This window comes from Daphnia pulex, chromosome 1 (genome assembly GCF_021134715.1).
Source record: "Daphnia pulex isolate KAP4 chromosome 1, ASM2113471v1".
Taxonomy (NCBI): Eukaryota; Metazoa; Arthropoda; class Branchiopoda; order Diplostraca; family Daphniidae; genus Daphnia; species Daphnia pulex.
This window is the reverse complement of record NC_060017.1, coordinates 5,853,897-5,878,605: the sequence shown is the minus strand read 5'-3', so window position 1 is coordinate 5,878,605 and position 24,709 is coordinate 5,853,897. Positions and strand designations below refer to the sequence as shown.

The 24,709-nt window shown below is 44.9% G+C and overlaps 1 protein-coding gene across 7 annotated transcripts in view; it reads right to left on the bottom strand.

Moving 5' to 3' along the window:
• LOC124190647 (solute carrier family 12 member 4-like) overlaps positions 1 to 24,709 on the bottom strand; it is a 36,461-nt gene that overhangs the window by 7,141 nt on the left and 4,611 nt on the right. For 2 of the 7 annotated variants that reach the window (XM_046583472.1, XM_046583479.1), the window contains exons 1-5: positions 13,014 to 14,288; positions 3,480 to 3,565; positions 2,817 to 3,077; positions 1,949 to 2,134; positions 1,615 to 1,850 (exon numbers count right to left, since the gene is read on the bottom strand). In XM_046583472.1, coding sequence (XP_046439428.1) covers positions 1,615 to 1,850; positions 1,949 to 2,134; positions 2,817 to 3,077; positions 3,480 to 3,565; positions 13,014 to 13,110 — 866 coding nt within the window. In that variant the 5' untranslated portion in view covers positions 13,111 to 14,288. Of the gene's footprint in view, positions 1 to 1,614; positions 1,851 to 1,948; positions 2,135 to 2,816; positions 3,078 to 3,479; positions 3,566 to 13,013; positions 14,289 to 17,634; positions 17,836 to 20,467; positions 20,969 to 22,053; positions 22,255 to 24,709 lie in introns of those variants that run through there. The other 5 variants (XM_046583465.1, XM_046583449.1, XM_046583497.1 and 2 more) reach the window with 4 other exon arrangements.

Here is a 24,709-nt window from a genome sequence, read left to right as displayed (position 1 = left end):
GACGACACGAATCGTCACCACCAGAATTCTAATCAGCCTGTCCTCGTCTTCTGCCTCTATACCCCGGGCTCCCAGGGCGCGATGCCCCGGATCAAAAGAATAACACAAACAATAGAAGAAGAAGAAAAAGAAAAATGCCATCGAGCGGCTCTCTTTCTTCTTCTTTTTCTTTTCTTAATAAAAATAGGAGAACAAGTGCCGACGCTGCTCCTTGTTTTTCTTTCCCACCCACATTCCTTTTGGCTATACAGATAGTAGGGAATTTTGATAGCACCTAGATCCCGGCAATGGACCGAATGCGGTAGAAGAAAATGAAATTACATTTGCCATCGAACAGCAGCCAAAAAATGCTGAATGGCAATAGCTAACGGCGAGTATACTGAACCTGCAAGCTCGGTGCATTGTGCAATAACGCAAAGTTCTGCATCACAAATATATCCACGTTTTCACCTCTAGTACTATATCTATGTCTATACATTTCCAACTGGGAGGTTAGAGTAGTAAGAGAAAGTATCGCAAACTTTTTTGGCTAATTAAAAAACTTTCGGCATCCACGCCGAGATGTCTGTCTGTCTGTGTGTGTGTGTTCAGCACTTTGAAACTTTTCGTCTATTCTCGTATTAGTCCCTCACGTTGTTGGAAGGGAACAAGAAAAGGGACGGTTCTGCTTCAATCCTCGACTTTATTCCCCGTTTCTTTAATACGTTTTCTCATTTCCCTCAAGGTTTTTTATTATTTTTTTTTATTTTCACCAATTGCCATCAAAAGTATCTTAGGAGACGGCCCGCCCGCGCGCGGAGGCTCATCCTCTTTTCTGTAGGATCCAACAAAATGGACCTGAACTTTTCTGTTTTTTTATTATTTCGGCGAACTTGCCTCATTTCGGCAGATCTTTAATTTTCCATTTTACTCGCTGATGCGGGACGAAAATCAATACCCCCCAAGTTTCGATCCCATAAACAAAGTAAAAACATCATCTATTCAGACTCATCTTTCAAATGGCTTTTTTTTACAGACCACAGTCGTCGAGGCTTTTGTGACAAAGTTGAACGGGAAATTCATCTTCAATTTTTTCCTTTTCTTTTTTTTGAAAATATTCTTTCATCAAAATCCAAATGGCCGACGACCGTCAATGGATTCACTTTTTTATGAAGAAGAAAAATAAAAAATGGGAGAGACTGCTGGTTTCCTGCCATTTCCTTTTCGATCCTTTCTCTCCTTTTGGGCGCGACGGGCAGGCTCGCGTGTGCTCTTTTCTATCCTTGCGACAATATAGTGTCCGCGTGCTGGCCCAAAGCGACAACATGATATATATTCAACACATTTACGGACGCCTGCAGACAGGATCGACTGTGCCGAGCAGAGGACAATAGAGCGCACAAGAGTGAAGAATGATCCTCCTCTTTTTTTTATTTTTCTCCGAACCAATCTGTTTCGGTTGTCAGACTCTTGGACTCGTCTAAGATGGCCAAAGACTCGAACCGGGCAAAATAAAAAAAGGGACCCGGAAAAAAGAGACACAGAGAGAACGTAGCCACACAAGAATAGAATAGAGACGGAAAGAGAAAGGATCCTAGAAGGAAGGAGCCAAGTGTGTGGTGAAAGAAAACTTACCACAGCTTATCAGAACCGTTCCAGTTGAGTCCGATGCCGACGTAGATGGATATGATGGAGAGGATGACGCATAGCAGGACCAGCGGGGCCGCCTTGCTGACGGGTTTGACGCCGATGAACACCACAATGCCCATGATAAATAACAAGGCCGTGCCGTAGACCCGTAAATTGTTGTAAAGGACTTCCGGGTCCTTGGCCGGATCACCAAACAAAGCGATTTGAGGCGCAATGTAATTCTAAACAAAATCAAAAGTGTAGAAGAAGAAGATGTTGGAAAAATAATTGGATGATTACAACTTTTTTTTATTATTTGGGCTATGTATATATTACTCACCACCAGGATTTCGATGCCGCCGACGACGTACATCGAAGCGGCAAAAGTGGTTCCGATGTAGAACAGGAGGCCTATGGCGCCGCCGAATTCGGGACCCAAATTACGGGAGATCATGAAATAGGGACCCCCCGCCGGCACGACGCCGTTAGTTGCTATAGCACTCATGCTAATGGCTGTCAACATGGTCTGCCGGTGCCAACAAACCGGGAGGAGGCAAACAAAACAAACGCGCCAGTCGTCATCATCCGAATGGCACCCACCACCAGCAAGCAGGCAGGATCGGCACCAGCCACAACAAAAAACCCATCCAGCGGAGGCGAGTGAAGAATGAGATTGGGGGAGAAAAGGGGAAAAGGAGAGAAAAGGAGACAAGTAAAGTGCAAAAGAGAAAAATAGAAAAACATCAAATCCCATTCGAGTAAGAGGTTCGTTTCTCTCTCCCATACACACACACACACACACACAATAGATCCCACGCGATCTTTTTCGAGAGCCGTGAAGTGAGGACTTCATCTTTAACTCTCGTATTCTCTCCCATCTTATTCGACATTGATTTGGCTCAGCTTCTACTCTGATTTGTTTTCAAATACGACTCCCACCCAGAAAATCAATCGAAACCCCCTCCCAAACCCTTTTTGTGTCTAATGTTTCTTTCGACTCCTCGTTCGACTCGTGACTTGGATTCTTTCCATTGGATCGCTTCCAAAAAACATGCCGGACACAATAACACACACACAAAAAAGGAAAAATAACCGACCCCCCATCGCGGTGCAAATGAAGTGAAATCGATGTACAACATTGATTTCACGTTTGCAAGGGGGAGGCTCTTGTTGTGATTGAAATTTTTTGGCCAACGCGGGTCACTTACGCAAGTGCAGCACATGGTGACGAGACAAAATCCCTGGACGATGCCGGCCGTGCCGATGATCCACGTCAGACGGATGAAGAGGATGACACCGAAAATGTTCTGCATGCACGGGAAATAGACGCCGGCCAGGGTGCCGAGCTTGGGCGAGCTCTTGGCCTTGTCGGGCGCATCCGGATCCGTTGGCGCCTGGACAGTGGCACTGTAGTTGGCCAGCGAGCTGACCAGCGTAGCCACTCGCGGGCGGCCTTCCTCGCTCTCCTCCTAAAACATCGGCAGCCGAGATGAAAACGAAAAGAGAAAAGGGAGAAAATGAATACAAATAAAAACAAGTAGACAGATAAATACATTTGCCAGAGAGAGAGAGAATGCAATCAGATTAAGGCAAAGCCAGTGTAGTAGTAGCTTCCTCGCCACTCACTCGTTTGTCAGCTGTTGGCCGAATTGATTTCGTTGGCCCATTTGTCTTATTTCTTTTTCCTCTCTCTCCTTTTATTTATTTATACTTGATGCAACTATCATTTTCCTTTTCTTTTTTTTTGAACGCTAGATGCATTGTCCGATTTGCTATAGTCGCTAGTGCGGAACAGTCGACAGAACCGATAACCCCCATTCGAATCGAATGGATAGCGAAAAATAGTCGAGAAAATTGATGGTTTTACTTACATGATAGAGGTAGAGATTGCGCTCGTAGCCGCTCAGGTCATTCTCCTTCTTGTCAGTGACAAAGGGCTGTTCCTCATGGCCGTCCCCTGTGGATGTCCAAGCGAAAAAGCAGCGATGGACCGGAAGGAAAAGGAGAAAAAATAATAAAAAAATAAGGCATTTAGATTCAGTGGCCAATCTGTGTGCAGTTGTGTGCAACTGGACGCTACATATATGAAACATTCCACGCTCCACTCATTTTCCTTTCCTTTGGCCAGAATTCCTCCACTAAATTGCACGGTCATCATTTCGGAGACAACCGCCGCCGGCAACGAATTTAATAAAGAGTCATCAGCGCGCATAAAAGGCAACGTATACACACCGGATTTGTCCGAGTTGCCCGGAATTTTGTCATCAGCTCACTCCACCCGCCCCAAAGAAGGAGAAAAAACAAATAAGTAAACGAGTCCGAATTGATTTCCCGGAGATTGCACTAGACTGCGATATCTTGTTTCTCATCTCAACGGAACAAGGGTTGGAATTGGCCAGGCAATAAGTCGAACCAGACAACGAACATCGTAAAAACCAAGTAACGTTGGCGTGCAAATAACTAGCGCTGCAAGATGGCCAGCAGGAGGCAATAAGGCGATCATCAGATACCAGATCAAAACACATCTGTGAACATCTTCTCTCTCCACTGCAAGATTGGGCTCTATTATCCTTAGCGTGGGTTTAGTTTTTTTCGGTTTTTTCTTTCTCTTAATTCGCCCGAATACCTTTTGCGCAACGTGCAAGAAAAAGAAAATCTTTTCTTCTGTTTTGTTTTCCATCACCCACCGCTCCACTGTTTCACACAGCGGCACCAGCAGCTGACGTGCATTACAGTCATCCATCATTTTGGCACTTTCCTGGCCTCTTTTTCGTTTTTGTTTGTTCTACCCATTTTTGTATTTTATTTTTTTAAATCCGCCAATTGGTTTGCTGGTCCCCGTAAGAGTTGCCCAGGAGAAAAATGGCTCCGTAGCTGCACTGCTATGGAGCCGGGAATCCCTTCACATGTTTTTCTCTCTAAACTCGAATGGAAAAACGCCTCCGTGAAATGTGTAACCTTGTTATTATTATACCCGTCGCTGGCATTATATGGCCGTCTCCATCCAGTGTGCATATAGGATTATGGTAATCTGTGTTTACGTCATCTGTAACTTGTCAAAAGTCCCACCCGGATTCGCCCCGGGTTTAAACATCCAACAGCCTGCCGGATGTAAACTTCCTTATTCCCCCCCCCCCCCTATGAAGTAACGGTAAGATACTAATAGCCAATTACAGGACTCTTTTTTATTATTTTTTTAAAGAGCTGCCAGCTAGGGCTAATCAGCCGTGCAATCAATTGATACTTTTTGAAGGATAAGGAATTCAAGGGAAAATCAAGAAAAAGAAAACAATTCGGATGTTGGCGAACATCCAGCGAATTGCAATAGTCTTTCATCTGATGGCTCGTAAAGAATCCGGGTCGGGTTATTCAATGCCGAAGGGGGAATCAATCGATCAACAAAGAAAATCTTATCGGCATAATCGGGAGGCCAAAGACTAAAGAGCAGAGATTGGCAGAAATGGGAGGCGGACTCCCGACATGGATACAGCAACTGTAGACGGACTATTATATAGGATAGCAGTAGTAGAGGAGGGAGAGAGATATATAGATTAGATGGGTCTAACCGGTCGTTAACCGGGGAAAAAGGAGCAAACAAAAATCATAAGAAAACAAAAAAAAAACATAAAAGTTGCCGACGAGTCTGTTTCCGGGAGCGAACGCACAAAGGCGAACGTCAACACAGAACAAAGGGAAAGAGAGAGAGAGAGATCTCATTCACATAACTCCCCCCAAGCATCATTAGATATGGATGCAGAAGCACAGAGAATTTGGTTTTCAATAAATGCCGAATCAAAAAGCCCCTAGCCTTCCAGACGAATCATTTTTATTTTTCAGGGCGATGGCAGTCTTAGATAGTTTCGGGACCTTATTATTGATCGCTCCCGTCCTCCTCCTCCTCCTCCTCCGTGAAATCGGGAGAGAAAGATCAAGAGCCGAACGGGAAAAAACAAAACAAAACAATAAAAATGCGTGTTGATCAGAAAACGGGAGTCAATCAACAACAAAAGTTTTTTTATTTTTATTTGGATTTGTTTGTTATTCTCCCTCGTCTAGACATTTATAAGCTCAAAGAGATGGAGCAGCCCGAAAAAAAGATAAATGACGTCTCGTCGACACTACACCGACTGGGCTTGCTGTGCTCCCCAACCAAAAAGAAATTCCGAAACGAGTTTGACTTTTTCTCTGCGGGCGGGAGGGAAAATGTCAACGAGTCGATTCGTTAAGGGACACCCGACCGACAATCTCGTTACATTCTTCCTCGTTACACGGAGTCATCTGATGTTGACACTTGCACAAACACCAGAGCACCCAGCAGCGGCAGGACCACGAGAGGAACAAGTTTTTCCTCCCAGACTTTTTCTTTTTCCCTCTTTACTCCGCGGCGGTTACGTTCTTCCGCCGGGAAAACTGTCGTGACGTTGACAATTCCAGCTCGACAGGGCGTGTAGTTAGCGAGTCAGAGATGACAAGAGTATATCAAAAAGGAAACCCCCGAAACAGAGAAGGAGAAGACTCTTGTCATCTGCGCTTTTTCTTTCTCACGATTTCCTTGAAACAGATATATTATAGTGTAAGGAATAAAAAGCAAAAGAGATTGCGGGGAACATCCAAACTGACAAGACGAAAACGGTAGATCGATCGCCAGGAGCTATATACATGTCTAGCTGTAGAGACAACACACACAAAAAAAGAGAAAAAAAAAAAGAAGTGGGCGCCGATTTCAAATAAACCCCCGCGCGCGCCATCCAATATCGTGTTTCAGCTATGAGATTTTATTTTGATTGCACAAAGTTTAACTGATTGAATCGGCGACATTTTTCGGGGTCTTGTCTCTCTCTGCCAGGGCCCCCTATCAGTGCGAGTACACCTCCAAATCAGATCAGAGAGAGAGAGACCCTCCCCAAGCGACCGGAGCGAAAATAAAGCTATGTACTATTGATTTCCCATGACCATTTGGTCTAACAGGGCTGTATAAAGATGAGCCGCCGGAGATAGTGGAACGGAAATAACCGCGGGAGGGGCTCGAATCAATTTGTCCCGTGTTTGAATAGGTGGCCAGCAAGAAAATAAAAAAATAAAAAAAAAAGTAACTCTCAAAGTCAACTCTCGTTTCCCGTTTCAAAGAAATCCCACCCGGATACACACACCCTTGCAGCCTATAGCCTACAGCCTTGTGTGTGTGTGTGTGTACAAGGGACTTTGCTGGTTTGAAGAGGATCCTCTGGCTCCTACGTGAAATAAGTCGGTGAAATACGCCACCGGTCTTTGACGAGAAGCCTCTCTGAGTTTGATTATCAAAAGAATTCAATTCGACTTAACATTATTTTTTCTTTTCTTTTTTACTGTTCTCGGGGCTCTTTATTTAGTTGGTAGGCCGGAGCAATTTCATCATCTGAAAATGGGATCATTCCATTAGGCCTACATCGACGACATTCCATTGCGACTCGACTTGCCAGCGAAATATCGACAGTTTCACTGAATTCGCCTAGATGTCTTTTTACGGATCGACAGTCGCCAGTATTCGGTGCTCGGGTCTCCTGGGTCCGTCCAGCAAAGGGGCAGGGACGGGCTCTTATTCCGGTTGAGGAGACAAAAGACTATATACCTCCTTCTTCTTCTTCTTCCTTGACCCCCTTTTAAACATGGTTGTGCTGCAAGACACTGTAAACAGACATGGTGGCTCTTGGATTATTGTCTCGGACGGACGGGGGCAGGAGGAAATGCGAGTCTGATGGATGGAGAGATGAAGGCAGTCAAGTCACATCATAATAACGAGAGAAGGAGAGAGAGAAAATAATAACGCACTATCCATCTCTTTGGCGGAAGGCATTACGGTAAAGAGAGAGAGACACACACAGAGAGAGTGGCATTCCGTACGCCCTTCAAAGTTGCAACATCATAAATGCGAGTCGTTTATTCACTGGGCATGAATTCAATTAGTGTCTACTACTACTACGCCACTGGGCCGCCGCTGCTGCCGCTTTGTCCGTCATCATCTAAACAAGAGCAAGCAGCAGCAGCAGCAAATATATATCCTTTAATGAATATCGAGTTGCTCGTTCCGCACCGCCGGCTTCTCAATGCGCTCACGTCACTAAATGATGTTTATCTCTCCAACCATCCACCACCAATAACCAGGCGGCACCGCCAAACATCACCTTCGATTACAAATGGCGTCGTCGTCGGACAGTAATTGACTTGGAAGCGGGCCCGCAACGTGGCGACCCCAGAGTCATTAATGTTGATTTATTGTTCGTTAGAATCCACACAGGAGCCAAACTATACGAGCAAAGAAGAAGAAGAAGAAAGAAAAAGTTGGCCGCTGCCATCGCGCCAAAAGAGAGAGAGATGGCAATTGTTGTTGAGCCAATGCAATTTGCACACACGAGCCAGGGGAGAGACAAACAGGGAAATCAACGAACGCCAATTGTTAGTACATGTCCACCCAGGCTTCAGAAAGTGCCGACGGGGGCTGACAAGACGGCGGGAAAAACACCAAACTTTTTCGTTTGAAAAGACGACAAACTTCCGAAAGCGGGAGCGCTGCATTGCATTCAAACTTCGTTTCGTAGTACTACTATATCCCGCTAAACTTTGATGGCGGTATGTATATAATCTCAAACGTTCCGTCAGCTCAACAGTCAACATGCATCAACTTCCAATCTATGCGCGGATCAGGAGTGAGAGTTCGTAGACGTGCGCGGAATGAAAAGTCGCCATTCAAATGATTATTAACGACCGCTCAATTTTTGGGTTTTTTAAATGCTGCATAGAACGGGGCAATTATGGCAAAGGGTCTATATCATTAGCTATTTCATCTCGACGCTAATCCCCCCTATCTACTTGCCCTCCAGTTATAATACTATCTACTGCTGCTGCTGCTGCTGCTGCTGCCAGTCCACACATTGTTAAGGAGCGACGTGCCGGAATTTCATATTTATGGCAGCAGTAACGAGCGCATATAACCGCCGGCGTCGCGATGCACCCAATCTACATTTTGCTTATCTCTCAATGTCATGAAATGGAGATGGACGTCCATCAGTTTCTCCGTCCTCCTCCAACTCGCCAGGGAATTTCAAAACGGACACATATTTATTTATCCTTATCTGCATCAAGTTGAGCTGATATCAAAGTGAGAATCAATCAAACGCCAGACGAAAAGTTGCCGTGTCGAAAGTCCAAAATCAAAGCGAAATCATAAAAAAAAAAATTGCGTAATGAAAAGACGATCGTCAGCAACAACCGCTGGATTTACTTGAAGGAGGGGATAGGGGTTTGCATGTGAACATGCGCGCGTGCCGTCGTAATCGGTCAAGCAAAGAAAAAGAAACCCCCCCAAAAAAAGTTGAGCGAAATAATTGGGCCAGCGGCGACCATTAAGCCTTTCCGCCGGGATTGGGAGCGAGGGACCATTAGGTGATCAAGAATATAGGGTGGTGGGAGAAGCAGCGCCCAGTGTGGCGGCGGACTAAAGCGGATGGATTAGAAGGCTGGAGGAATAGGAGGAGAAAGGGAGGAGTGATGATGCGAGGGGTGCGGGACACCACCTGGCCTCGTCTTCCTATATAGTGATTGCCTCACATTCCGTGCCGTAACAAACACCTCCTGTTCCCATTAGGAGGGGACCCAGGACCACCGACGACCAGGATCCTTGTTTGTTCCGGTGTCTTCAATCGCGACACCCTCCCCGTCATTTGGATGGTTAACGCCTTGTCAACTGGTCAGAGATTGCCTGTATCACACCGGCAGCAGCCGATGGATAACCCATTCAAAGCAAATAGGTGTGTGTGATAGTGTGTGACGCAATCAGTCAGCCGCGATGCGTGTTACAATTCGAGTTGGACGTTATCCGCAAGCGGCTCGGCACTCGCTCTAGTCAGTATAGCGTGTGAGAAGAACTCGGTTAAACTGTAGAGTGTGCCAACGACCTAATTCAATCATCGGCTGGTGGTGGTGTAACTGTGCTGCACTTGGGTAAAGGAGACCAGACACACACAGAGATCTACTTTACACACAAGGCTACAACTACAAAGTGCCAGGCGCTGGCGTCTCCTCTATGATATTATGCACGACAACGTCTTTGATCCTCCCACCGCCGAGCGTTTCAAACTTGGTACGAAAATCCCGTTTCCTCTACATCTCTCTGCCATTTTTCGCGTAGGCCGGCGATGGCGGCGGCGTCATCTTCCAGCCAAAGTTGCACATCCGGCAGGCGGCGGGAAAACAACACCAATGAAGAAGAGAGATGAAAAAAAAAAAAGAAATTCTAGACGTCTGTGTCTTTCAAATACAAACAAACCAAAACCAAAAAAAGACCGGGAAAATCGCAGCTTTCACCTTCTTCTCCGGCCGGAGAACAAGAGAAAAAGGAAAACGATGACAGCGGGTCCTACTTTTATTACAAGGCGGGACGATGAGCCTTTTTTCTTTTCTTTTCGGGATCGCATCGATCGGCCGTTCGCTTTCAACCGCCCCTCCCTCTCCCCAGTTTCTAGGAGCAGGAACTCGGCCCCTAGTTTCTCCTGTAACACCGGGGCGCAGCTCGTCCCAGTTCGCTCCTTTTCTTATATATTTCGGGAGAAAAAAGAGCCCAGGACCATCCAACTTTTGCTCGCAAGAGTTCGCTCTCTTTTCTCTATTAGAACTCGGTGAATGTGTGCAGCAGCATACATTAGGAGTAGGAAAAGCTTGGTGGCTCCTGTTTTCAAAAAGGAGCCGCGAGAAAGGAGAAGAAGAAAAAAAAGGGTGGAGGAATAAGTTTCCCCCGGTTTTTCGTGAGTGCCGAGCAGCAGCAGCATCATCCAGCATAGATTCTCTTGTTGTTTGTTGTTTTATTTATACGCGGTGTAACTTGTAAGTCTATAGGCTTTATCTATAGATGTTGTTGGGCTAGCGATCCAATAACCGCACAGCGTGTAGAGGATTTATCACCCGGCCCTGTTCTCCGGAGGAAAAAGGGGAAAAAGAAAAACCGGCACGAATTACACGCCACCACCGACGAACCGAACCCCACGCCGCCGCCGAACGAGGGTAGAAAGCAAAATGATACATCGATTTATCAATGAGGACAAAAAAGCCAAAGCAAACACACTCTCTTTTTCAATGGCGGTATGGCGGCTCAGCGATATTATATATAGTATATCTCTACCAAAATAAACATCCATTGATATCAGAAGAATCCTCTCTCATTTTCTTTTATACAATACTCAATTCTCGATTCGATTGTTCCAGACCAGCGATTCGGAGGTTGGCGAATTTTTTGTTTTGTGTTTTCAAAAAGAAGAAGAAGAAAAAGAGAGGAGGAATTACCATGGTGAATCCGATGGATCATTGAAACATTGCGGCAAACATTTTTACTTATTCAACAACGGACCTTACAGCTGCTGCTGCTCTGCAGCCTTGCACGTGTGCCCATGTAATCCATATTGCCGAACAGAACAAAATGAATCTTTTTTTTTCGATTTAAAAAAACAAAAAAGAGACGATCTCGGTCCTACCGCAAATAGACAGCGTAGATCTGGACATAATTCAGGATGGGGCCCGGCAGGCTGATAAAGTCGACAAGGATAACTGACCGTATATAGCTTTGTCCGCGTCACTTGAGCTATATGGAGCCTACCACTACTACGTACATACCGCCCAGTTACACGGAGAAAAGAGGCCCGAGAGAGGTTGGGGATCATCATATAACGAATAAGGCGCATCTCACGGATCAGAAAAGAGAAGAAAGAAAAAAAGATCGATCGATCTCGTCGGCTCTTTTCCCTTTTTTCTCTCTCGGCTTCTTCGCCATATATTTTTAGTGCCACCGGTGGCATTCGCCTACTACTACTACGTGCAGCCCATTCAGTTCCCAGTAAAAAAAAAAAGAAAAGAAATAATGACTCGATGTCTCTGCCTAGGTAGTACATACGTGTGTGTGTGTTGTGGTCGTGTGTGTGACTGAGAAATAATAAAGGAGGGAACAATTGTCTTTTCTTCTTCTTCTTCTTGGTCCTCCTTTTTTCCATTCCATTTGCGATGCGATCTATTACATTTTGAACGGCCATTTTGAGCCATTGTTCTCCGCCTTTGTCACGACACAAAGCAATTCCCATGGAAATATTAAGGTTGATTGAGTCTAACGCTAACCCTCTCAACAACAACAAGGGGTAGAGACAAGAGAGACAAATACTACATAACTCGTAAGACTTCGCCCCTCTCCGAAAAGTCTTCATTGCAGAGGACATGTCTGAGCTTTAGCGTTTCGACTTGTCTTGAATAAAAAAAAAGGAAAGAATCTCTCCTGGACTTTGGCGCATTATCCACATAGAACCGGGATGGTTATATTTTTTTGTTTGTTCAATTTTTCCACATGTCAAAGAGTTGTGCGTAATCAAATTCAATATACCCCAAAATAAGAAGATGAAATTCAAATACTGAGTAGAGATATAGAGACGGGAAATGATGGCAAAAGAAAAACTAATAATAAAATACTGGATGGTTTCTGTGTGTCGTATGGGATTTCGTTTGCTCTGTTTATGTGCTCTGTAATACTCGGCGGTGCCCTGCAGCGCACACAATAACAGCGCAGGACCATCTTTTTTTTTTATTTTATTTTATTTTATTTTATTTTCAGTTTTTTCTCTTTGGCTGGCGCTGGTCTTTTCACGAGAATTTGAATGGAGGGGTTTCGGGCAGCCCTACAGCAGAAGAGCTATACATGTCTTCTGCCAACACTTGTACGATGTATATTCATTTCATTTGGTTGTTCCTAGTCAAATAACCTCAGAGTTGTGTGTACCCATCTTTACCCCACCCCGCCGGTGTTAGTGTCTATTCGCATTGAAACCGGAGATGTCTCTGCATACAACATATAGACTCGGGTGCACCCACCCACCCTTTCAGCCATTAGAGAAAAGAAATAAAAATGGAGAAAATCCTGTCAATAGATCCTATTCAATTCCATCTCAAAAGGAGCTAGGAGCAGGTCGGCCGGTTGGGCGAACGAGAGTCGCCCAAAAAAGAAAAAAAATGCCGTGGAAACATTTCCCGTCGAATCAATGCGCGAATGGCGGCAATGACGGATCCTCCGCACCCGGAGGGAATGCTCCCCAGGATTAGGAGAAAGAGAGAGAGAGAAAAGACATTTGCCGAGGTCCTAGAAGAGGTTTCCATCCAAAAAAGCAAGTCGCCAATCCTTTTTTTTTTCGCCTTGGGTGCGGTACAGTCAAAAAGAGGAGGCCTCCTACGATAACAAACTTATCCCCCACCACCCGTTTTGCTTCTCTTCCGTCAGCCTCGGCAGCATATGTGTGTGTGTAGCCGTACAATAATAATAATAAAAAAAAGGATATGCGAAAAATGACGGACGGGAAATACACACACGAAGAAAAAGAAAACAAGGAATATGGAAGACTTACCAATGAGACCCTGAGAATTGGCGGCGATGGCCTGGCAATCGTGATCGATGTCAACTTTCTCAGTGGTGAAGCGTGAACGATCTGCCGGCGCGGCCATTATTCGTTTTTTTCTTTTCTTTTCTTTTTTAAAAATATGTTAACACCCTCTTCTCTAGTCGTAACAAAAAAACAAACTGGGATTCTTCACCCCCTTCTATCTGATGGATAGATAAACAAACAGACAATCTCTTTTCTATTGATTGGATTTCTGCTCTCTGCCAAAGTGGATTTCCCACCGTCAAGGATCCCCAGGCAATCGGAAAAAAGAGAGAAACCGTCACAAACTGCCCAGCTCCTTGTCAAGTACAAGTTGAATCGTCGGCCGAAAATAAAAGGATTGGCGTGAGTAAAGTTTCAATACAAAACAATCGCCTGGGCGCCGGCGAAAGCGACTGACACTGCGCTGGACGAGTCGCACGGATGGCAGCAGGAGCACATCAGTCCGGCGAAGATGGGCCAACACTGGTGGGGGAGAGCCGAGTTTAAGCGCCAAGCACAAATCTCTGACCCCGGCTCACTCACACACACACACACCGGAGAGACACAGAGCCACATGCACACTCGACACACTCACAGACACATCCGCACACACACACACGCACACGAAAGCAAGAGAGCTGTGCTGCTGCTGCTTTTTTCACCCCTCCCTTTTTCTTTCTTTTTGCTGCTTCCCCCCTCCACCCCTTTTTCGTGAGGGGGAGGGAGTGTGTGTGTTTGTTAGCCACCAGCTCCTGGGCCACGTACCTCACGCGGTTCTTCTTCTTCTTCCTCCTCCTCCTCCCTTTCGCTCCCGATCGATATTTATGCTCGCAAGTTGTCAAAACGGCCGATGACACTGATCATTCAGCCGACGGCCAACCAGAGCAATGGGCTCCTTTTTTTCGGAATCTAACGGCTCCTGGATTCCCCTGTCTAGTCTCTTCTCTATGTCAGGAGCGATGGGAGTCAACTCAAGTCGACGGGACAAGTCAAGAAATTCGACCGACAAAAGGAGAAGAGAAAAAAAAGGCCGAATTGAGAGTCTGTGTGTGTGAGCGCGCGGAAGAGCGGAGGACGAGCAAACGGAACTGACAACGGGCAGCGGCCAAAAAGGAGTCTGGACGACACGAGTGAAAAAATTTGGCGCTGTCCAGTCGGGTCGTATGTGGGGGCTCAGAGAGGAGAAGGAGGAGGAGGAACTGTTGACGAGTTGTGTCTGTGCCGTTCGCTCTCTCTCGACGCACTCTCTTCCTTCAGCTTCGGCTGCCTCGCCTTTATCGACCTCCTGAAAACTACCAACCAAACCCCACCCCACCCACACACACACATCCACCACCTCCCACCAGAGAGTCGCCTCCTCCTCGCTCCTCAAAAATACGAGACTCTACTGCTCCTGCTCCTACTTCTCTCTCCTCCGTTACAGTGAGCGCCACCTCCTTCAAAAAGGACGGCCCTCTTTTGGCCGGCTCCTAGCGTCTAGTAGAAAAAGGAGGAGAAGAGAAGAGAAAAAACGAGGATGAACAATTCATTTCCCCCCATTCTCTTCTTCTTCTCTCACTTGTCTCTCTGTGTGTGTGTGTGTATTCTTTTGCCTCTTGTCATCGCCTTTCTTAATTTTCTAATCAACACTTGAAAATGGGCAGAATTCTCAGCTGCCGCCCAGGAGCCAGGAGCTCTCTCCTCACGAAAAAAGAATTCGTCCTCATCAAAAAATCCCCTTTCCCTATTCTTTTTTTGATTTGACATCGGCAGATGAGGGCGGGGATTCTTGATCGATTGTTTTCTCGTTTGCTCTTTTTGGGGGTTTATTTTTTATCTTCTTTTTATTTTTTTTCGGTCCTCCCCATTATCTTGCTCGCTCTTTGACTGTGCACAACTTTCAACCATTTGCCACAATGGCGAAAATAATAATAAAAAAAAAGGAACGGCGTGACCCCGACTCAAAGGTCCAATCTAAAGGCGACATGAAAAACTCTCGAAGCTGAAAACCCGTTCCACCTTTTTGGACACATACTGTACACACAGAGATAGAGAGAGAGAGACACACACACAGTGTGTGTGTAAGCACAGCATGTGTGTAACGTATGTGTATAGCTTCAATCGATCCATCGGATGATGTGACGTGTACCTACTCAGCCTTGTGTGGATATAGACGTGGGTCATAGAGGGGGGAGAGTCGCCATTTCGGCACGTCAACCACCCACCCCCACTAGTGGTGGTGGTGGTACTGGTACAAGACGATGGCGTATCATATGTTATTTGCCGATGCGCCCAACGCTCCACCTCACGTAGAGGAGGGAAAAAGGAGAAGAAGAAAGAAGAAGACCGGGAGCTATTATATATCGGGAGGACGACATCGGTCGATATATCGATGTCATCATCTCGGGGCGGATAAGCGCAATGCCAGAGATAACACACGACTCGACAGGCAAGAAAAGCCTGGGATGAATCTCTCAAATTCTTTTTCAAAAGAAAAAAACAACAATAAAAGATTTAAAAAAGAAGAATTAATATTTTCGAATAACATAAATTCGTGTTGAGAAAAGAATGTCGTCTCCTAGGCGAACCTGTCGGCAGTCCCCCCTTCGGATATATCGCCCATATACGCGGCAGTTCAAATCCGACATCAAAAGAAAAACGGGTGACAAGATAATGGAGAAGACGACGACGACGCCGTGACTACATGCACGATGAGTCAAACGCCAATGGAGCGCCGGTGGGTGGTGAAAAAATGAAACAAAACCAAACAAAAAAATATAAATTTTTTTGTTCGCTTGAAACAGAGAAAGAAAAAAAAGTGGGGGGGGGGGGTAGTTTCCTGACACAGTGTCTCTTGTGTTTTCTGTCTTTTTGAAAGCTGCGTGACTTTTCTGCTGATCGAGTCGGCGACAGTCTCCATTCGTTAGTCTTCTGGAGGACTTGTAGTCCTGAGCTGTATAGGCCGAATAAGGGGCTCATTCGAGAGGAAAGAGTCGGAGAGAGAGACCCGACAAGTTCACCAAACAGACACATACACACTCACGGGGTGGTGCTGTGTGTGTGTGCCCCGGTCGATTCGTACATCGGGAGGAGCTCCGTACTGGAAGAAGAAGAAGAGAAAAAGGGGGGAGCCTGTACACATTGCAGTCGCGCCAAGGCAATCAGAAATCCCCGTCAGAAAATGATATTATATAAAGCCACTAGAGCATGTCGATGATACGGAACGACACGTAATAGGAAAAGGATTTTTCATCAATAAAAATAAAAAAGAAAAACCGGGAGCAAAAGATGGGAGAAACACCAAAAAGAAAATGCCGGAAGATGAAAGAGAGAGAGAGAAGTGATGTGTTCCAATCAACTATACACACTTTCCTACTTCTCTCTCTACACACACTCGTCACCCGTTTCTTGTAAACCCAATGTGTGCAGTCAGGCGGAGCCAATGAAACTTTGGGTCGCAACGACAGCAGCGACTCTGTTCGCCACTTATTAGACCGTCTGCTGCTACTACACTCTGTAAAAGACAACCGACAGTTATCAAACTCGCCAAATGAGAAAGTCTCCCACTCATCCAGCTGAGGAAAAAAACAAGAAAATTGAACTGGTCAGGATCGTGCGTGGGTGGAAGAAATCCACCTTTTTGCTTTACAAATCAGATCAATGACCAAATGCTCCCGACATTTTTTTCCCCGCCCACCGTCGTTTGCGGTATATCTTTGCACTAGCGTCCAACACCTTTGGTTAAAAGAAAAGTCGATAGGACGAAGTAAAAGAAGAAAACATCAAATAAATAAAGAAGAAGAGCGAAAAAGAAATGGAAAGGGAGTAGTACAGCATTTCACTCTCTGCTGGGCACCGATCTCGTTTGTTCCTTTTTATTTCTCCTCTCTCTCTTCTCTGGGGTTCTGTCACCGTTTCTTCTCTGCACCGAGAAAAGCAGAGAGAGCATTGGAGAAGGAAATACAAAAGACAAACACACCCAGTGGCAAGTACCCAACTGTAAAAAAAGGAAGGAAAAATAACAAGCCAAATACTACTACTGCTACTCCGCCTACCGGCTATAATAAAACTGCTGAGAGATCCCCTCTACCAAACACATTCGGTGGCAATGGCTTGACCATCAAACGCGTAACCTGGATAGAGGGTCCGGTTTAAATAAAGTCGACTCGCGTAGACTCGGGGGGCTCCTTGTTCATAAACAAATGAAACGGTCGAGTTGGAAAAGTGAAACAAATTGGGTCATGACGGAATCGACCTTATACCTCTTGCCTTTTGGGGCGGCCAATTGGACAGTCACAGAAGCAACAGAGAGGAAACCACCAGGTCATGAATTATTCAAACAAATTGACTCAAGTGCCCAGCACTCACCCGCCCACCAGCCTTTCAAAGTCACGAGTAGAGGAGAAAATCAAGTTAAGCGACAGAAACATTCCGCTCTTATTGATACTAGGCAATGAGATTTCGTGGGTAATTGGTTGATTTTTCCCAAGTCCTTTTCTGTTTGTGAACGGAAAAGGACGGCCCCAATTTAGAAGCAAACATAAAACAAAACACTACATTGGTACTACCAGTGTCCTAGTATCGTTGACAAACGTTTGGATTGGGTTGTTTTTTTTGAACTCACGTTTTCCAAATTTCTTGCGGGTTTCCGGCGAAGTAACGAGCTGATAATCGTCATGATCAACGTCTCTGGAGGACGGCATCATTAACTGTTCAGATGCCAATTTGTTTTAATGCTTTTTCTTTTCTTTTCTTCCGCTACAAATTGTCCCAGTCGCAGCGGATGTCGAGATCCGACTGATTTTACAACTTTCGCTTCATCTCGACGTGTATCTCTAACCTCCCACGCCATGTAGGTACGCACGTACTCACAAGGTGTGTCCATATATACTATCAAAGCGCTTTTAGAGAGGCAATTCATTTGAAGGCTTCTGAATCAGAATGTCCTTCTGCAATCAAAAAAGCTACTTGATTTAACGCTGGAAACGGGTTTCTTTCATTTCACAGCCATTTTGGCTACAGGAACAATCCTACACCTCCGCCCGCGGGTTAGAAAACAGGTTACGTAAAAGAGAATTAGCTTATCAAACCACAAATCTCGGTTCTTTCCTACTATTAACAAAGGACAGAGATCTGACTAGCTATAAATAGTGGAACGGCAGATTTTTTTTTATTTTAAGTTGGAAACGAGAAAAAATTTGATCAATACGAACGATCAAATTGTTTCTCAAAGTTCTTTTTCTTTTTTTTTTTTTCACGCTTCACTTATTTATTTTCCAACTTTAAAATGAGGAGAGGCAAGTTATAAGAAATTCCGAGCCAGCTTAACTTTCCAGTGCCGGCGCAAAAAAAAAACGAGAAACAAAAGAAGAAATAAGAGGCAGACGACACACACAGACAAAACGATGAATTCGACAAAGTGGAGAGAGTTTCTACTCGTTCCCCCCTTGAATTAGTAATGAAGATGACTTCATTATATTACAAAAGGCATTCAACAGTCGCTCAAAACTAAGACCAGTGTTTGATAGTTCTAAACCCAACCTCCGTTTCTGTTAGACATCATTCAAACACTAAGGCTTCTGCTGTGTCACTCTTCTTGACGGGCGGAAATTTATCAACAAACAAACCAACACAAACAGCACACACGGCCATGGTGCGTCGTCCCACGTAATTCGTTTTTTGGACTTTACGTTCGAATGGGCCAAATAGATAATAATAAAATTAAACATAAAAAAAATGTCATTTGTTTGCACACCTTGTGATTTAATGTTATTCCCCCACCCCCGACTTAGTTGCTGGTGGGTATCAGAGTTGATAGTTCCAGCACGTCAAAGTAAGGAGGCCTGACTGAAAAAAGCCTGTCGACCAACAAATAACAATTTGGGGCAGGAACTGCTCGCGTGCTAACGTCACCGACAACCTGATTGGCTACCGCCATCGTTTGTTATTCGCCACGTTTATAGCACTAAAACCTCCTGGAAAAGGGAGCGACGGTCTTCAGCAAACAAAAAAAAAAAAAACGTTTGCGTGAAAATCATCAGATTTCCCACTTCCATCACAGCTTGGCCTAATTGGCTTGGGTTGGGTCTATTCTATACTCCCCCCCCCCCCGGGCATTTCGTAAGAATTTGCATACCGACCGCGCTTCGTCTTGGCTTATTGTAGTGGCAAGTCATCGTGTACGGGCAGGAATTTCCCTATCAAGGAGTTTGCTCAAGTTCGTCACAACAACAAAAAGAAAAAGATATTAGCTAATTAATTAGCAGGTAGTGTGGAACTTCGCTTGTTTTTTTGGGTGGTATGTATACAAGGAGGAGGATAGTCCCTTAGACCAAACGATCGATATCAAACAGCAGGAGCAGCAGGAACAACTTGTTTTTGACTTTGTGCCTCTTTAAAAAATCAGAAATTTAAACTAACTCGGCTGGCTTTGAGTTTTCGGAGCGACTCCAGTCAAGCCTTGAAAAAAAGTTTTCCCAGTCATCTGACATTTTCAGGATCGGGATAATAATAAAGAAAAACGAGAAAGTGCAGAGTATGCAAACTTTTAGATCCCTTCCAAAACGTTAAGAGGTTATAGACCATTCTCGAAATTAATGGTGCCGGGGGCTTTGCCGATCCATTCCATTCGACACGAGTTTTCATCAAGGAGAGAGAGAGAGAGAGTTGGCTTGCATTCGCCGATATTCAATTTATAGGTTTTGGACCTTTTGGGAAAATAAAATAAAATAAGACGTGTGCTGTTGCCGATTGCCATCCAGCCGTTTCGATATATGTAAATATTCTCCCGGAATAGGGGAAATATTTTCACATTTCTTTTTTTGGAATTGGAGACTACACGTGAAAAATGCGGAAACATTGAAAACAACAGCCAAACTGCACGAATATAACTGGACGAAAATAAACCCAGCAGTTGTTTTGTTATTTTCTTCATTTAGAAAATAACGAGTAGCCAGAGCCAGCGATATGATAACAACTTTTCTTTGGTGTACTGTGTTGTACATACTCTATAAACCGTACGCACATGTTTTCTGGCTGGCTTTTTTATTTCCAAGTCGATTATAATCAAAATAGAAGAAGACTGCGTTCTAGTCCCAGATATAGTAACATATAAATAATACACAAAACCAGAAACTTTGACTTTGCGGTAACAACATGCGATTTCAAGATTAGGGGCCATAGCGAATTTTCGTGACCTACTGGGGGTCGTAACTTGACGCAGTCAAATATTCGTCCAATCGGTGGGCAGATGTGAAAATATAAGAAGGAGCCCAGAGAGAAAATAAAAAAATAAAAAGAAATAGGATGGAATTTTCGATTCAACAATCATTTCCAAACTCGGCTGTTTTCTTTGACATAAAAGCTAAGACCACGTATATGTAGTACACAATGCCGGAAATAATGAAATCGATATTTGGTGGGGAGAGCATTAGGTCTAGAATAATGCTGGAAATCACCTGTCCAGTCATGACAAGAGTCGCTGTTGGTCATGGTCGAAGCGTTGGCGTGCAAGACGGTGGTGCCGTGCTCGAGGGCCGCTGCCAATCTGTTCTCATCCGCCGAGTCCATTTCGGCTGCCTGGCCACTCAACCCCGGCAACTGGCGTAATCGTTCAACTTTGTTACCCAAGTTCTCGTTTGCTCTTGCGGTTGTCGTCTCGGCTGCCGAGATCGGCAAGGATCACACAGCACCTCCACGCACTTTGTCCCGCCTTCAAAACTTGTTCTTCAACCCCACACTCGCCAAAACTTTGGCAACTTCTCAAACCCAATTCGAAATTCGCTTTCAACCCTTCCGAAACAAAAAAAAAAAATAAGTTGATTTTTAGTTTAGGTTAGATACTAGCCGGGGAAAAAAACAAACTTGGGGGCTGTATAATTATACACAGTCACGTCAGCCGCCACCACCACCTATCGACCGGAGCTCGGCTGGTGGTCAACTAAAGGCTATGAGGCTGCTTCACTAATGCAACGACATCGACCGGCTACTACCGGTATAACCCAAACGAAAAGCCAATAGCGGATACGCGACACTAACGTGTCACGGATCGGGATTTTTTTCTTCTTCTTCTTCTCTCCCCCTCACGTCTCCCTCTCCCTGGACTGTCTCTTTTTTTTTTTCCCCTTCTCTCGCCCACCCAAAAGTCATCACTAGCGCCACTAGTGCAAGTGCGACTGTGCTCTTCCGCCTTTTGCATTGGCTGACCAGTCCAGTCCAGTTCTAGAAACTCTTCGTGCAGTTATGCGGCACAATAGCCTCTGATGGAATCCCAGTTTTTCATTTTTTCTCTCCAAAAGGGGGGATAGAAACCTTAGGAAAAATAGGTGACGTTTTCGGGCAAAACATGTATAACTCTAGAAATATTAGACTTCATAACAACGACCCCCTATACGGAGCAGGCGACTGGAGCCGTGACTAAGTTGCTACAGGAGACGGAGAAGCACTTGAACTGTCCACTCTCATTCGGCTGGCCAGTCAGCCATCCGTCCATATATCCATCCAGGGTGGGGATGTATGCTGCCCCGACCAAACATAGTAGAACCCGGGAGAAAAAACTGCAGACTGTATACCTTTCAAAACTTTGTGCAAACGGATATTGACACGTAGTACCGCCCATCCTTTTTATCCGAATATTTCTACGTGCCTGGTGAAGGAAAGGAGAAAAAGAAGAGTACCGACAAAAACTTGGAAGGGAGAGAGAGACAAGATAAGCCAAATGAAATGGAGAAGAGAAATCTGACATTGCGTGACATTGCGTAACCGTTAAATTGTACGCCGATGTAGAGAGAGAGGCTAAACTATTTTGTGATTTCAAATGCCATCCCTTTTACCGGGCTATAATACGTGTGCTGGAAAAGGCGAAAAGAAATAGATACAGCAGGTTAATGGAAAAAAAATAGTGAAGCCATCGATGCAGAGAAGCGAAACCAATTTGAAAGAAACCAGCTTAGGTATAACAATAATAATAGTCTAGACTCTTTCTCTATATATACGCTGCGTAACGTGTTGGTGGTGGTGGTAGTAGAGGATGTGTGTAGCCTACCGAAAGACGAGTAGCTGTCCACGTCCATTTTGTGTGCCGCTGGCGTCTTCCGCCCGTTCCGGGTTCCGCGAACAGCCAATAAATATCGGAGGCGATCGACAGCTAGGCGATTTTCGTGAAATCCCACAATCCAAATGTGCAGCGGCACCGAAAAACAAATCGCAAAAACCTTTTGGGAGGTTTTGGGGGGAACAACAACAACACCAACAACAAGGCCTCGATATGGTTTAAGATTTTTTCTTTTCGTTCACTTTATTTTTTGTCCGACGAGGAAACGAACGGAAAAATAAAATAAAAACCAAAGAAAAAAAATAAAAGAAATTCCTTGACGAATTTTTCGACTTGAGACCGGCTCAGCTCGGCGGATGCCTGACAACTGCCCCACGTCGTGGTCGCCGAGGACACGAACAGTTGCGCCTGTTCCGCAATTCTCGACCGAAACTTTGAGCAGAAAAAAAGGAAAAGGAGGGAAAGGAGGGGAAAGGCCATCAGCCACAACAGTAACCGGCAACATATAATGCACACACACACACACATAGACACAAAACAAACCCAAAAAGCAAATAAAAGCAATCACGAGAGGGTGGAGGAAGTAGCCCCTCGACACGACTGCAAATGCAATAAACAACAAGAAAAGGGAGCTCTAGCTAGCTAGCTAACCAAGTAACCAGAAACGAAAAAAGGGCAAAGTCAAAAGGAAAAAAGAAGAGCACGTAAATGCGAAATAAATTATAAACCTGGGGATTAAAAAGCATCAGTCTAAAAAAATGATTTATCCCGCTCCGCCTACACTATAGACTCTCTTTTTTTTCTTGTGTGTGTATAGTACGGCAAACAGCCGGCAGTCATTGAGTGATTGCGGCTATATATACACGTTACATCGTCAGTTTTTCTTTGGGCCTATACGAGTTCTTTTTCCCTACTTGAGTGATTAGTTCCCGAGGTATGTTCAGGAGCGGAATCGTGATTGACCTTTAATGGCCTCCATCACGTGAGACTCTAGCTCCCGGAACCCCCGAAAACCCATCCACCTTTCTCCATAGAGATGGAAAAAGAAAAACAACTCTACACATCACGTAGTCTATACGCACAAAACACACAAGAAATCCGGACTCGATGATTTGTTTGTGACGTCACCGAGATTCCCTACTCTTAACAACAACCCATGGCCAAGGAGCTGCAGAAATCAAAATAAGGAGTTCAATGTCCTCATTGTGCGGTTGAGTATGCATGGCTTGAACGAACTAAAAAGTGTCGTTGTGGCTGTTGCGGGGAGAGACTGACTGTCAGAACAGTATGCACGTTGGAAGAAAAAAAAAATTATTCTGCCGCTGGTGAGGCGGTCGGGTTGCGATTTCTTTTGATTGCGAGCCAAGTCAACTGTCGTCCTCTTCTTCTTCTTCTTCTTTCCGCACGCCGACCAACAAAAGAATTAATGACAATTCCATTATTGTCGACTTGACAACGAGAAATGACGGGGGATGGAAATCAATGCGGCATGAAGAAACAGAGTCACTCGCTCGTCATCTGATTCTTTCCAAAATGCCAAATCGGGATGAAGATGAAAAAAAGAATGAAAGGAAAAAGAAAAAAGAAATAAAGAAGAAGAAAAAAAATACTAGTCAATCCCCTCCTTCTTTGACACGGACGATTACGTTCAAGCCCGCAGCACATGCCCACTGGCCCCAAAGCGTGCCTGGATTGGATCTGCATACAATAAAAAGAGGAGGGAGGGACTCGGATGACACTGGAGAAAAGCTAGGGGGGGAACTCAAAGAGTACTCTTGCGTGTACATCGCGAAGAATCAAGGAAGAACAAGAAGATCTTGTGAAAGATTGAATAGCCAAGACATAAGGGAGGACGTTTTTGGCTAGCCTTTGACATTACACACACATAGGCAGCGGCACCACAGGGCCCAGCACCGCGCCACTCCCGCCGACGGACCGGTTATGCAGTCAAAAGTGGATTTGCTTTTCGACATGCTTTCAAGGGATGCTACCAACACTAACACATCCACACACACACTAATGTAGTAGTACTACAGCCCTTGATAGCTTTCTTCTGACAACATAAGGACTGGAGCCCCACTTCTTTTACCCAAAAGAGTTGCAAAGAGCTCATAGGTACTTTTGGGCTTTTGTTGGGGAATGCATAAAATCAGGGCCGGCACCCAACAAGGTCCGTCAAAATCCTTTCCTTTTAATGTTGGGAGAGAAAGAGAAAAAAAGAAAGTTGGATGGAAAATAAACCGCTGCGCCATTTCCTGTAACATTTTGTGTTTGGCCGGAATCAGGCTCGAGCACTCATCTCCGGGACTACTACCCACAGAATCCAGCAGTGGCGAAATCCGGAAGCGAAAGAGCACCAAAGCTAAACATGTTTTTTCTTTGGGGGGTGATGGCGCAACGCTACAACGGCATGTCGCTTACTACTTACGATTCTAACTCTAAAGATTTTTAGATCTCTTTCCTTCTTTCGGGTAGAACTATAAAGTTGTTACTATTTAATGTTTTTTTTTGTATGGTTTTGTTTTACCATTCTCAATCCATTTAGAAGAAATACAAGTGTGCACAGTCAAGGGAAAGTGGTACGTTTCTTCCCCCCTTTTTTGATAGGCTGCCCAGCAACCGACCATAGCTACGTTGGACGGTCCGT